General features: G+C 37.6%; 1 protein-coding gene across 3 annotated transcripts in view; it reads left to right on the plus strand.

Moving 5' to 3' along the window:
* REG (proteasome regulator gamma) overlaps nt 1–15,904 on the plus strand; it is a 339,216-nt gene that overhangs the window by 255,561 nt on the left and 67,751 nt on the right. For 2 of the 3 annotated variants that reach the window (XM_067100316.1, XM_067100317.1), the window contains one exon: nt 12,583–12,711. The exons of the other annotated variant lie outside the window; for it this stretch is intronic. In XM_067100316.1, the coding sequence (XP_066956417.1) occupies nt 12,583–12,711 (129 nt within the window). The remainder of the gene's footprint in view (nt 1–12,582; nt 12,712–15,904) is intronic. 3 annotated transcript variants of the gene reach the window in all.

Below are 15,904 nucleotides of genomic sequence, written 5' to 3' on the forward strand. Positions count from 1 at the left end.
GAGAGAGAGAGAGAGAGAGAGACATCTCTCGTCTCAGGTTTCACATTTCGTCTTTAATGAACGTCGCCGGTTTTGAAAGCTACTGAATGACCCGTTCTTGAGGATCGTTTGTATTTCTTGTAAACTTTTCTATTTGTCACCTCTTGGAGTATAAATAGCGGCTCCGCAATTGGAGACTAATGAACGCGCCAACGCCCACCCCTCCTTGGAGGGTTCATGAACGCCGCCATTTAAGGAAGTGACCTTTCTTGATGTCATGGTAAGGAACGAGGTTCATGGGAGACCTCAGAATCATTTTCTTTGTAGATTATACAATCTTTTATTATTTTTTTATATCTGATATGTTATTTTCGTCTTTTTATATCAAATCGAATTTGTTGGAGGGGCGTCAAATGTTGAAATTGATCTCAAATAGGGGATAATAAGATGTGAATCATTTTTTCTTACTCCTGAGAAGCTTGCTTGAAGAGGAAAAGAAGTATAGACTGATTCAGAGTCTAGATAAAAAAGATAGTATCTTTGAATACTGCAGTTGCCAATGAATTCAATAGGAATTGCATAAGATAGAAAATATTGTATGTATATTTATATATATATATATATATATATATATATGTGTGTGTGTGTGTGTGTGTGCGTGTGTGTGTGTGTGTGTGAAGCTTGCTTGAAGAGAAAAAGAAGTATAGACTAATTCAAAGTCTAGATGAAAAAAGATAGTATCTACGAACACTGTAATGGCCATTGACTTCAATAGGAATTGCATAAGATAGAAAATATTGTATGTATATTTATATATATATGTGTGTGTGTGTATATATATACTTATTACTATAAGAATCAGTATCGTCCGCGTTATCTTTATTCCAGTCTGATAGAACATGAAATTCGATTCCGTGAGTTTTACCAAATGTTTCGGCCACAGAAGGTCTGTTTTCACAACTGTTTTTTACCCTCCTTGCCGCTTGATTTCCGCAAGTGGGTTTAACTTCCTTTGGAGGAGACGAAATCAGATAGCAGGCTAGGGGTCTACCATCCGCCAGAATGGAGGACAAGATAAAGGAAACTTTATTTTTGGGGGGCGGGGGGCGGTTTCACGGTCTTTTATTTTGACTTGTCCTTATTCCTCTTATCGTTTCTCAGTATTGTTAGACTTTAGAGTTTTGTTTTGATCGTGTTGCTTTTATTTGATAGAATTATACACCAGTGGTGGATCAGTTGAGAGAGAGAGAGAGAGAGAGAGAAATTTCCTTTTCTTGATTCGTGTGTATTCTGGATTAATTATTAGAAGCCCACACTACTTCATCGTGATAACGCAATTCCGTGAAAATTTAGAGAGAAAGCAAGTGTATGCGTGTGTGTAATTGTACGTGTGTGTGTGTGTTACGGAAGATCCACCGACATAGAATGATGATAAGTGTTTATGTTTATCTCGATTGAGTTACATGAAGAATAACATCCGATTCAGCATAATCGCTGACGAAGACTTAATTAGGTATCGAATATACGTAGTCTTCAGTCAGGATATCCAGAAGGAAAATTAGGATTTTCGTAAATGATTTACATAAGCATACTTACTAATTGGTAAGTGCTGAAACGCCAGACGAGTTATGCCAGTTTAAAGGTAAAATGATTGTCGCAGCTTTTGTTGATCTTAAGCTATTTTTCTTTTGTTTTTTTTATTTTTTGTAAATCACCGTATTACATCGCTTCATGTATTTGTTCGCAAAAAGATAGAGAAAAATTTTATATACAAATACACATATACAGAGAAAGATTTTATTTACAGATACACATATACACACTCACATCTACTCATGCAGGGAGAAAGAGTTAGGATTTGATACCGAACAAGAAGAAGAATAGAGCGAAATAACTCTATGATTCTTCATCGCAAGTGATTCAGCTCTCGCCAGGCATCGCGAAGAATTCGGGAGAGCGACGCTGAGGAGGGATAAGAATACATGACAGGAGATGACAATTATCCTCTTCTTCCCAGTCGACGAATTATTTATGTCGTTTCAACTCGGGGTCGCAATTGGGAAGGAGAATCCTCGCATTTAGGGAGCTAACGGAACTCCCATTTGTTACGCTGTACAATTAATCCCCTGAGAGAGAGAGAGAGAGAGAGAGAGCGCATTATGCCAGGAATTGTTCCACCTTTTCCATATTCCTTCCGTTTTCATTTTCTTTATTCGTGAATAGTTTGGGCTATATTATGGAGCTCTCGGTGTTTTACCCATGACATTTACATTCCTAGAGAGAGAGAGAGAGAGAGAGAGAGAGAGATGGTCGGGATGGGAGGGGAAGACAGAGGCCGCCTCATCATAGCAATGTTCGTAATTATTTTGATAATGTGGCGTTGACAAACCAACCTTTCCTCGTAATTAAATATGCATATACTCTACTTCCATTCTTCCCACCTCATTCTGCAGCAGCCCCTAACCTCTACCCCCTTCCCCACACACACACACACGCACACACACACACCCCAAAAATGCCCTCAGAGTAAACCTGAGGTTTGGTGGGTTTTCTATCTGTCTACGCGAAGACATGGAAATGGGGTATTGACGGATTCCAGTGAAATTTTGGTGCAATTGTGGAACCATGTTTAATTTTAAAAGCTGGCGGAGGAGGTATGCCCTCACTCTGGGAGCGCCCTAACCTGGTATGGAATAGAGGCTATGTTAATAAGGCTAAAAAATAAAGTAGGAAATAAAAAAAAAACCGCTGGGAAAGCCGAGAGAGAAACGGCAGGTGTTTTAGAGCCTTTTATCAGGTGTCTGCCGTAAGCACTTTTATCCTGACGGTCCTCCCTCTAATTCCTACGTGATTTGTAGGCAGAATGAAACCGGCGAGGCTAAGACAGGACTTCTGTAAGATTCCTGTAAATCGTTCGTAGACTTGACAGTTCCCTGGAAGAATTTTTGTTGCCTGCCTGGAGGAATCTCCTTTCTCTCTCTCTCTCTCTCTCTCTCTCTCTCTCTCTCTCTCTCTCTCTCTCTCTCTCTCTCTCTTATACATTTATACTTTGATTATTTCCCTTTTCAAACTTTTAATGCAACATTTGATTAAAGTAGCCTACCACTTAGTTTCAAATTGTTTCCATATTATTATTATTATTATTATTATTATTATTATTATTATTATTATTATTATTATTATCCATGCTTTAGCCTTAAATAACATTAACAATTTCACCGAAGATTTTTTGTATTGTTGGTTCAATAAAACCGTGGGGGAACGTAAGTTCCAAAGCTCCACCTATATCACGCCGCGCCTCTTTCCCGCATGTTTAAAACCCCGGTTTATCAAAGACATCTCCATGAATTGCTTCCAGTTTTTTCCACTTTGTTTGTGTGTGTTGTGGTTTTATTTTTTTTTTTTTTACATCGTTTTTGGCTACTTAAGGCACGTGCCCAGAGACTCTGATGTGTCCAGCAGTTTATCATTATTTTAAGGATAACGACAGAAAATTTAATGGCTATGCTTCATCATACAAGATAACTAAATTACTGACTTTTATTATTATTATTATTATTATTATTATTATTATTATTCAGAAGATGAACCCCGTGCGTATGGAACAAACCCACCATAGAGGCCATTGACTCGAAATTCAAGCTTCCAAAGAATACGGTGTTCATTCGAAAGAAGTAACAGAAGGTAATGGGGAATACAGGAAGTTATTAGAAAACCAGATGAATTAACAAATTAATGAATAGATAAAAAATGTAAGTAAGATATTAAAGTACAGGTTGAATTGTATCAGGGTAGCATTGCATTGCATGTCCGCTTGAACTTTCGAAGTTCCAACTGCACATCCTCTGGGAGGCTGTTCCCCAGTCCAGTGGTGTGGGGAATAAAGAACCTCTGGAACTCGTATAAAACCAGATAAGGATATTGTGTCTCGGCGTACAGAAGATTGTGGAACATGGGCTGTGACACAAACCAGGGCTTAAGGGAGCCAAGTGTAACCCCTCAAATTACCAGACTGTTGCAGAAAGCCGCGAGGAAGCCGTCAAAAAGTGTGCAGAGTCTAAGCTCTGCTGCTCTGGCCGATCCTTAGCTTGTTCATTGGTAAATCCAGAATTCTTATATGGTTTTTTTTTATCAGGACTGACACACACATATATGTATATATACTTATATGTGTGTGTGTGTGTATATATGTATATATATATATATATATATATATATATATATATATATATATATATATATATATTATATATATATATATATATATATATATATATATATATATATTATGTCAATATTATACCATAAATATCGCTTGACACCTAATTCAAATTGGTAGTTGGGTGGTCAAACCCCGCTGTTGATAATCGGGCTTCATGTTTGTTATAATATAAGAAATTCACTCGTGTTGATGCGACAAACATTCACATGTGTGTGTGTGTGTGTATATATATATATATATATATATATATATATATATATATATATATATATATATGTGTGTATGTATGTACAGTGTATGTATGTTCTTATGTATGCAGGCTTTATGTACCTCATAAGACCCAAATAACGTAAGAGCGTTCGAACGTAAATTGAATCAACACTGAACATCAAGACCCCACGTCCCAAGCTATTCCTTATCGGTCGAGTTGCCATCGAATGCATATCACGTCTTCCCTGGAGGTCAGGGAAGGAAAATGACAGTCGTGGAGGCCGCGAGAGAGAGAGAGAGAGAGAGAGAGAGAGGCCTGGGTATTTGATCATGACTTTAAAGGAAAGATTATTGCCTGAATTCAATTGCGTCACCTGAATGAGAAGGAGAAAAGGAGGCGTCGCCGTTGCCATGGGAACGGCAAATGAAGTTCTCCTGTGATAAGTTAGGCAAGGAAGACTCTTTCTCGTCAGTGTTCTTTTTCTTTCTTTTTACTTTTTTTTTTACGTTTTCGTCCGTTCTCTTTGTTTTAGGAGTGATGTAAGATAAGGGACGTCCTTCAGAGACCTTGCCTTTGCAAAAGAGGTCTTTCATTTGCGTTTGCAGGACCGCCATTATCGCAGCGGCTAAAAGAGAGCGTTTACTTTCCGTGAAGGCTCTCTCTCTCTCTCTCTCTCTCTCTCTCTCTCTCTCTCTCTCTCTCTCTCTCTCTCTCTCTCTCTCTCTCTCTCATAACTGGGTGCCAAAAGTTTGTCATCACAGTCTGATCCTCCCATTTCGTTGCTGTTTCTGTTGTGTTGCATTCATGCTGTTTATTATTTATTCTGACTCGATTAACCTTCCGTTTTTGAAAAGTCTGGTTAGGTCAAATCTTTTCTTCTTATTGGGCCTGATTTTCCTTTCCCGTTTGTTCCATCTTTTATTAAGTTTTGTCTAATTAGGATCAATAAATTGCCAGCACCCCTGGCATACCAGTGAGAACAAAAAATGTTGGACTGAAGCATCCGCTGGTCTGTATAAGTGACAAGAACAAAATTCTTTATTATCGTCTTTCTTATCATTATTATTCAGAAGATGAACCCTATTCATATGGAACAAGCCCACCAAAGGGGCCACTGACTTGAAATTCAAGTTTCCAAAGAATATGGTGCTCATTCGAAAGAAGTATAAGAAGGTAAATTCAGAAAGTTATTGGAAAAACCAGATAAATTAACAAATTAATAAATAGATAAAAATTTAAGTAGAATATTAAAATACAAGTTGAATTGTATTAGGGTAATATTGCATCGCATCTTCGCTTGAACTTCTGAAGTTCCAATTATCATGACTTTCTCTGGGAGGGTGTTCCACAGTCCAACGGTGTGAGGAATAAAGGTCCTCTGAAACTGAGAAGTTCGACAGCGAGGCACATTTGTTTGAAATTTGAATATTTAGTGTCAGAACCATCCGAGAAAAAAAGATTGAATTGTTAGTCCAGGAAAGAAGTTGTTTTTTTTTAATACCCAGTTTCAAAAGTGAAAATTTTGTGGCTTGTGTCGAGATCTTTCATATGGGAGTAGGTGACATCGTAACAACCTACTCTCTCTCTCTCTCTCTCTCTCTCTCTCTCTCTCTCTCTCTCTCTCTCTCTCTCTCTCTCTGAGTGCGAGATGGCGAAGGATATACAGGTTTTCCATTTCCATCAGCCTTTATCGAGAGAAAGAATGTTTCATAATAAAAAAAAAAGGGGGGGGCCAAAAGTGAAAAGACTGAAAATCTGTTATCTTTTGTTTTTTTTTCCTCGTCGGATGTCCTGAATATTTAGCCTGATGCACAAAACTAAATCTTAATCCTTTTGCGTTCCTCGACAAAGTCAATGGTGTTTGTAGAGTACAATAAAAAATAATAAAAAAAAAAAGATTTTTGCTACCAGTATGGAGTAGAAAGAGAATTGTTTTTATTCAAGTGCGTTCAGAGGATAAACTAATGAATAGGAAATTCTCTCTCTCTCTCTCTCTCTCTCTCTCTCTCTCTCTCTCTCTCTCTCTCTCTCTCTCTCTCTCTCTCATTTATTAGGAAAATGCTGATTGGAAATTTAAAATCATCCATTCCATAAGAGGACAGGAAACTCTGACTCAGTCACTTATCATAGTTATTATTATTATTATTATTATTATTATTATTATTATTATTATTATTATTATTATTATTATTATCGAAAGACCTCGAAAAATATTTGTATATTTGGACGGTAAAATTTTTGTGATTTTTTCTTTCTTTGTCAGTACTGTATATTATTATCAATAAAAATAAATGTTAAAAGCATTAGCAACCCTTGGCATAGTTTGAAATAAATTTATGGTGTCAAAATAGACGGAGAGCAAAATACTGATGATTCTGAATTGCTTGTTAACATCACAACTGCTTGTCGGGTGGTTGTGCTTCCTTCTTAGATCACGTCCTTTATACAACTTTGGTCATTAAATGAAACTTTAGCGGCTGAGCAGTTTGCTTCAAACTCTCCCTTTCCCCCCACCCCGCCTTCCTCCACTCCCGACTCATACCAGTGCAGTAAAATTCTCCCCCGCCCCTTTCATTCATTTAATTGTCCGGGTTGCATTTTCCCGAGAGATAACCGAGTGCTGGGAGGTTTCCCTGCAAAAAAGCGGGACGCCATATCTTAAAAACTAACCTTAGAATTTTCTTGAAAATAATCTCATTATGTTTCCCACACCCAAGCTACTAATCGAACATCAATGAGGTACTAATCTAATCTAACCTAACCTAGGAGCATAGTAAAAAACCGGGGCTGGTGCAACACTAGCATATTTCAAGAATTTGCACCCTGGTTTTCAAAAGTTGAAGCGGTCTGTGTTTGATATTTCATTCGCTGACTGGGAAGTGGGAGAATGCGTTAATCTGAATCCTTTCAGACTTTTACGATAGTTGACCTGGTAAGATTAATCTGCCCTTCTCGGTTGGCTTTCGTCTTTTATTGCGGCACATTTCTGGTCACACCTGACCTGCAGGGACTGCTGTAGGCTTTTCATATTGTCCGATCCTGGGTCCTCAAGTTCCCAAAAAAAACGGAAGAGTTTAACATCTTATAAGCCTTGACAGTTTTCTTTTTATTTCATGGAGACCCGAACTGGCGTCTTCGTGTCAGAATCCAGCACGCTATCAACTTATCCACACGCGAAGTTGATTGTTCTGGTCGGCCATCTTATCGTTCAAGTTAAAACGCAAGAACTTGAAGGTAATTAACTCGAACGACTTTTAACTTGTGTTGTATCATTCACCAACGGTCTTCAATATGAAGAACCTTAACTTTAGCGCTCCTTAATCTCCCAGAAGCCAATATGTCGATGGAGTTTGATGTCTTGAACGAGAGAAAAAATAACAAAAAGAAACTAAGATAAATAATAATAATAATAATAATAATAATAATAATAATAATAATAATAATAATAATAATAATCCAGCTATCCCAAAACTATTGTATTTTCACGTCTGTCAGTAAATAAATTTGCCACCATAACTTTTCGTCTTTTCATCATAACAGTGGCCTCGATGACCAAAGTCGTTGCGACACCAGATTACATAAAGCGATCATTCAGTCAGTAATTCAAACGTCGGATCTCTCAACGGGCAAAATTCTTTACAAATATTTCTTCAGAAAAATAAAGTTCTATAACGTTAGACGTCTTTAACGAGAGAAATTCAGTAGAAGGCTACGAGTCTAGATGTGTGTATCAAGAACGTAGAAGTTCCATAGAAATTATTCTGCTGTGAATTTCCATGCTGTTAAAATGAAAAACAAAAATGACACGCTTTTAGTGATGTCTGTAAGATAAAAAGTAAGACGCTTTGATGAGCCTAATATATTTAAAGTTTGATGGCTTACAAGGGGCAAACGTTGGCACAGTTTTACGCCATTAAAAAGATACGGACTTTTATAAATGTACTTCTTTTTTCAGAACATCACGCCTTAATTAAGTTAGATATCCTTAGAGAAATGAAAACGGAAGTCGCCTTCAAGGAGAAGATTCCAAAGGCCTCGAAGCGAAGCTTAGCTCCAGCGCCTCGGATTCTGCGAATGTATTCTCACTTCTTCCTCAAGTGTCTGGAAGATTTATGTCTCACAGTCGTGAAATATAATCAGTCAAGAGATGGCCTTCTCGGAGGAGGAATGGGGAAATGAATCTCTCATTGGGAGGAGGATGAGGAGGAGGAGGAGGAGGAGGAAACGCAAAGAGAATTGCTGCCAGAAAGGCAACGCTGGAAACAGCTAAACAACAAAAACTTTATTATGGGAAGTTTGGCTAGCTGTACAACCTGCGTCTTGTAGGCCCAAAGGAACGATGTTGGCCGGTGTGAATGACGTTACGTTATGTCATAGTCAGCTGGGAGGCAACCGTGTGTCCTTATATATCCCAAGCCTAACTATAGAGAATGATAACGAAAGGATACTGGAAGAAAGGGCGTTGGGTCCTTCTCCGAAAATATGGATTCGCGTTGTTTAAAGGAACATGGTTTTGATGGAAGTGCACATTGCATTGTTTTGGAAAGATTTATATTTCACAAGTGCATCATTGCAGTGCTGTTTGGGAATATCTATACTGCATCACTGCAACCTCTTTAATTTTACTCTTGGCCGTCAGTAGGCAAAACAAGTAAAAAAATACGCCGAAGTTTCTTCAGCGTAGTCGAGTTTTCTGTACAGCGTTTAATGCTGTATGAAACTCGTCAGCCACGGCCCATGAAACTTTCAGCCGCGGCCCGGTGGTGGCTTGTGTTGTTGGCATCTATAGCGGTGTCTAACATCAATCTTTATTAGAATAAATACTACTGAGGTTAGAGGGCTGCAATTTGGTATGTTTGATGATTGGAGGATGGATGATCAACATACCAGTTTGCAGCCCTCTAACCTCAGTGGTTTTTAAGATCTGAGGGCGAACAGAAAAAGTGCGGACGGACAGACAAATAGCCATCGCAATAGTTAGCCATCGCAATAGTTTTCTTTTACAGAAAACCAAAAATTTACAAAAAATTTTACTGTCCAAATATATACAGTAAATATTTATCGACGTCTTTCGAGAGTTTATACTTAGAGTACATAATAATAATAATAATAATAATAATAATAATAATAATAATAATAATAATAATAATAATAATAATAATAAGTGACTGAGTCAGAGTTTCTCGTAGTCTTCTGGATGATTTTGAATTCCTAGTCATCGTTATTCCAATAAATGAGAGAGAGAGAGAGAGAGAGAGAGAGAGAGAGTACAGTTATACAAAATCTACTTCATTTGCTCATCAATCTTGCGCCAATACTATTAGGCAAAAGGGGATCCACACCAAGTCCTTTCTGAAAACCTCTCAAAGAGGTATTCATAATTCAAACCACCTAATAATTTAGCAATGAAATCAGCTGTTTTGAATAGCCCTATTAGGTCCATATTTAGAAAATGAAAAGAAAACCTGCCATTACAAAAATTAAATATATAAAAAAGTTTTCAATTTCCCACTTCCTTTCAGTCTCACTAAAGATAGCATATTGAATAGCCATAACGTGCCAGCTGTTTGTTTAAAAAGGAAAAAAAAAAGTACAGCATTACCATGAATAAGAACCTTTTGAATATCACATATTTTTGTTCCCAGATGTTATTTTTCCGCTGTGGACGGAAGAAAGAGACTCGAATATTTGAATCATCGTATAGGTTCTTGAATTTTGAAGAGCGAAGAGGTTTTAAAGGGATGTTCAAGGGACGCCGAGTTGTTGTTCAGAAATACAAAAGGAATCGTGAGAGCAGAAGTTTTGTAAATTAAAGAAAAAAGATGAGAAAAAAGTTGGTATTATTTTTATTGCTATTCAGCGCGGACTTACATATATCTGTATATATTTGAAATGGATGTGTGTGTGTGTTCCAGCATCACTCTGAAAAGCATTGAGCAATTTCAACCAAATTTGGTATATATATGACTTACTGTCTGGAAGAGAATACTGTGGGGATAAGACATCAATAGCACCAAAGGGTACCAAATGGGGTGGGGGTGGAAAGGGCTTCCCTGAAACATGGTTGGTTCTGCCCGTAGACTTAGCAACTAAATAAATTCTCCGGGTTTATCACACCTCATTTCGGTATACATATGCCTTACTATCTGGAAAAGAATACTGTGGGAGATAAGACGTCACTGGCACCAAAGGGGGTTGGGGTGGGAAGGGGGTGACATGTAGAAATAACCGAAAACGCTGAGATGAATAGTGACACTCCTGATGTCCTTTAAGTCGAAGTTCAGCCCTTAGGAAGTGAGGAGGGTGAGAGGGGGTGAAAAATAAAATGTGAAAAATGACAGATATTAGTGTCTAATCCATAATTTTCGAGGTCGCTGAGATGAATAGTGACACTCCCGATGCCCTTTAAGTCCACGTTCAGCCCCGATAGGAAGGAGGGGTGAGAGGGAGTGAAATATAGAATGTCAAAAATGTTGGGCATTGTAATTGAAGTAACTATCTTAACAGGAGAGGGAGAGGGAGAGAAGTGAGAGAGAGAGAGAGTGGAGAGGGTGTTAGGGAGGAGAGAGAGAGAGAGAGATCTGCCTGCTGCTTTGTCCGATTTTCGAAAAATCGGATAGTTTTTTTTACTAAAAACTGTGGAGCCAAGATAGAAAAAAAACAGACCCAAAACAATTGCAGATAAATGCTGCGAAAAAAACCAGCATATGTCATCGGAACGAGGCCACCTGTTGTAGGACACCCAAGTGAAATACTGCAGTGTCAGCTGTTTATATTTTGCCCATTTGTTTAAGTCAAGTTTATCATGTTTTTTCTTCTTTTGTTGAGCTTTTCCTGCGGCCAGGAAGGTTTCAGATAGAAATCAGTGATATAGCCGTGATGTAGACGGCTCTTTCTACTTGATTGTTGGAAGTTAAGTCAAACGAAGTGACGGTTTTTCGGTAGAGGTCAGATTAAACTTGAAAATATCTACTGCAGATCGCGTTTAGCATAAATAATCATTGATTATTTTCAGTGATTACTAACTAAACGGTCTGGTCTAGCCCAGGCCCTGGGAAAGAAAGGAAAAGAAAGGGTAGGGGGAAGGGTAGTGTTCAAGTCTTTCTGAAACATACACCTGACAGTAGATACGTCAAGCAGTGAGCTTCAAAATCTTTCTAGCCGTCGTTTAGTCCGGCATTAAGAGGACGTATCATGACGGTTTGAGGAAAGGCATTGCAGTTTCCTCTGTTTACAGCTGTTTTTTTTTCAGTTCTGCATAGAGAATAGGCATTAAAGCGCTTTTAAGAATAACATTGCGTTTTGTTTTCAAGTATTGCAGATTGTTCAGATTGCAGCTTTTCAGTCCTGCAGTACAGGCAGTTAATCAGCAAACTGCAGCTCCCTCAAGATCAACCTGAGACTATCCTGATTTAGCTATCTTAGGTTATGATAAGACATCTAGACACAGATTAGGAAAATTGGCAGTCCAGCGGAGGAAGTGAGTGAGGGAGGAAAGGAGCAACCTTTTGGGACATAAGTAAAGAAAGCAATAGAGAGAGAGAGAGAGAGGGAGATTCTGTTAATTTTCCAACCAGTTGTGAGAATGACTTCAACTGTCGTCAGTTTTCTTGTGTAACTGCTGAAGATGCAAGAGTGAAGTAGTGAAACAGCTGCGTGTGATTTTACAAATTAAATTAATATACCTGTTTTCCTAGATGTGCAACATTCATATTATCAGTGACACCCGGAGGAAAGAATGCATGTGCAAAAATGTAAGACATAACATGGAAATAGGAAGTGGTGAAAAATGTTGCTTTCAACAGGAATTGTTTTTGGAAAATTATGCACTTTATATATATATATATATATATATATATATATATATATATATAAATATATATATATAAATTTATATTGTGTATATATATATATATATATATATATATATATATATATATATATATATTTATATGTATACAATCCTTTTTATTCCCTTAAAGAATACGGTACAGGCCATACCAGAGAATAGACTGCCATATATAGAAGCCAATAAGTTTACACACCATAAGCCAGAAATTGAGTCCCATCCCTTTTATACCCCGAGAAAATGTGTATACGTCACTTGTTCGCGGCAAGAACATCTCTTTCATCCTTAATCATTTCCCATCGTTCTCTTACCACCCAACAGATGGCGCGGACAGTCCTTGTAGTGCTAATGGCAGTTCTGGTGTTGATGGCCACCGTGAGCCACGCCCGCTACCTACCAACCCGAGCAGATGATTCTCGCATGGAGGAAATCAGAGAGATCCTGAGAGAGGTAAAAGGTTTTTTTTTTTTTTTGGACCTTCGCTTTTCCATATCGCGGTTTTTCTGTTTTTTTTTTTTTTTTTTTTTGAGCTGCATGGACTTTGTGGAAGATTTTTTAGATCTTCGCTTTTTCATATTGCGTTTTTTTTTTTTTTTTTTTTGCTGCATGGATTTTGTGAAAGATTTTTTGGATATTCGCTTTTCCATATCGTGTTTTTTTTTTTGTACTACATGGATTTTGTAAAAGATTTTTTGGATCCTCGCTTTTCCATATCTTGTTTTTTTTTTTGGTGCATGGATTTTGTGAAAGATTTTTTGAATCTTCGCTTTTCCATATAGCGTTTTTTTTTTCCTGTGTGGATTTTGTGAAAGTTTTTTTTTTTTTTTGGATCTTCGCTTTTCCATTTTTTTTTTTTTTTTTGTGCTGCATAGATTTTCTGAAAGATTTTTTTGGATCTTCGTTTTTCCATGTCGTTTTTTTTTTTTTTTGTGCTGCATGGATTTTGTGAAAGATTTTTTTGGATCTTCGCTTTTCCATACCGCAATTTTTATTTTTATTTTGGGTGCTGCATGGATTTTGTGAAAGATTTTTTGGATCTTCGCTTTTCCATATCACGAATTATTTATTTTTTTCCTGCATGGATTTTGTAAAAGGTTTTTTGGATCTTCGTTTTTCCATATCGCGGTTTTTTTATGTGTGCATTTTTTTTTGGAACCCGTTTTTTTAACCGTTTTTTTAATTGGGACGTGGTCCCCGGCCTCCCCCTCTCTCTCTCTCTCTCTCCTTCTCTCTCTCTCTCTCTCTCTCTCTCTCTCTCTCTCTCATCCTTATCTGAATCATAAATCTTTTTTTCGGAACTCTCACTGCATTTTTATAACTTCAGTTTTATTTTTCGTTGCTTGATTTACCGTTTTCTTATCATTTAAATGCACGATATTTAAGGTAAACAAAACTTACTTTTTTTTTTACTAGAATATGTTGTGAATGCAAATTTAAGATTGTAATATTTATTCTTTTGGTGCCTGTTTAGAATTTCAATGCTCTTCTCAGGCTAACAAAATTCACAATGCATAAATTTTAACTTTGATTCGATATTAATTTGAAAAAATAACGTAATTCTCCAGTGGGATCTTCTTTGCTCCGTATTATAGTATTTATCAATTTTGCAGTGATGTTAAAAAACAAGTAAAACTAGTAGAAATTAAATGAATACAGAAGACTTTTTTTTTAACGGGATATAGGGGAACCTGGCGGTAAATATCCACAGACGATATCTTGGAAGCCTCTGCCTTGCTTCTGAGTGGCCTCTGTATTGTAACAATCGAAAGTAAAACAGTCTCTGACACTGAGATATTGTAATGAATATCCAAAAATGTCATCCAAGAACAACTGTTTCGTAGAATTTCACTAACTAACGAGACGAAATAAAATCAGTGACGGCACACTTTAAAAATTAAAAAGAATAATAACATAAAGAATGTTACTGCATAAACAGTTCAGTGACGACTCGCCAATCCGCCAATCAAGATTACCTTCAGTGTTTTCGGCCGAGGATATTTACCGTCAGCTGCAAAAATACAGAAGAATCTTTTGAATTCTTCCATCTAAGATTATTAGATTATCCCTTGGGATTCCTGCATTCCGTCTTCTGTGACTTCTTTTCCTTCCAGGTCCTTTAATTCTTGGCCTCTTTGTTCCTGCCTTTATCCACCTCACTTGATGCTAGTCTTCTGATCCTTATGCTTTCATCCAGCTGATTTTATCTAGTTATCTGGCTCCTCTGATACTCCTTTAATCCATCTCCTCTTATTTTCGTGTAACTTTTTATCCGTCTCCTTTAATTGCGGATTGAATCCAACCTCTGTGATTTACAACTACTTTCTTTTATTTCTACTCCGCTTCAACTCCTTTAATCGGTGTCCTCCTCCCGTCGCTGGCACAGATCCTGGAACGCACAGCCGACGGCAGCAGTAGCAGCCCTGGCAGGTCCTCCACAGGCTACGGCTACGACAAGAGATTCATCTACAAGAGGTCCGTCGGAGGCGACGCCGCCGCCAACATGGCCGTCGGATCCTCCTCCGGCCTCAGCGGCGAAAGGGTGGCACCTCTCTACAACCTAGCGCAGTAATATCTTCCTTTGACACAAAAATAAAATAAAATAAACGAAAAACTAAACAAAAAATGTTCCTTCCACGTCCCGGCACCCACCCCCCATTCCTCCCTCCTCCCTGTGAGACCTCCTCCTCCTCCTCCCCCCTTCCTTCCCCAACACCCCCACACCCCATGACCTAAGGCCCCTCCCACAATGTTTATTTGTCTGTTTGTTTATTTGTATGTGATGGTGATTACTCCACTTCCCTCCATCCCTGTGGTTTCCTCAAGACGCGATGGTACGAGCGACTTTTTATTTCTTCCGTTTTGATTCTCCATCTCGTTTCTTTCAACCATTGGCTGCTTTGCCGAGCTTTCGTCTCTTCCCCATTTTCATTTTCCCGAGTTTCAGTTATTTCCTAAAACCTACTGTCTTCCAAAATCAAGATACCCAAAGTTCACTCTCAGACTGGACCTCCTGACGCGGACGCAGGTGGACTGAGACCTTTCTCTACATCATCTACAGCAGCACAAGTCCATGGACCGATGAACAACCAATCTGTCTTGCAGCCAAAAAAAAAAGGAAATGAACCGAGCTTACTTTTGTGGATTTGTTGCATTTAGTATTAATTACAATAAATGTATCTCTTTATTCAGTATTTATGTTACTCTCAAACATATTATGTAATTGACGTAAACAAGCAATTAAACGTTGTGTGTAAGAAGTTTCATTCTGTTAAAAAGTGAGTATTGTGTTAAGAAAATCTATTTACATCTTTAATTCTCATTAGGCTTAGCGTAAAGGCGAATGTAAATGTAAATGTATACAATATATATATAATATATATATGTATATATATGCTCCGTTGCACGGTGTATATATATATATATGCTATATGTATATATATACAGCACATGCATAAATAGTAAAGTTGCTGCATTTAAAAAATGATTGAAGTTGTGTTCCTGTAACCACCAACGAGCAAAGGAAACTTGACTTACCTTGTGACTGACAACTGTATAATTATTGTTCCAGTGGAGTTGATGAGTAATGACCATATCTGAATATCATTTCATTTCATGTATGATTCTTAAGGAACCTATTGTGATT

This window comes from Macrobrachium rosenbergii, chromosome 56 (genome assembly GCF_040412425.1).
Source record: "Macrobrachium rosenbergii isolate ZJJX-2024 chromosome 56, ASM4041242v1, whole genome shotgun sequence".
Classification (NCBI taxonomy): Eukaryota; Metazoa; Arthropoda; class Malacostraca; order Decapoda; family Palaemonidae; genus Macrobrachium; species Macrobrachium rosenbergii.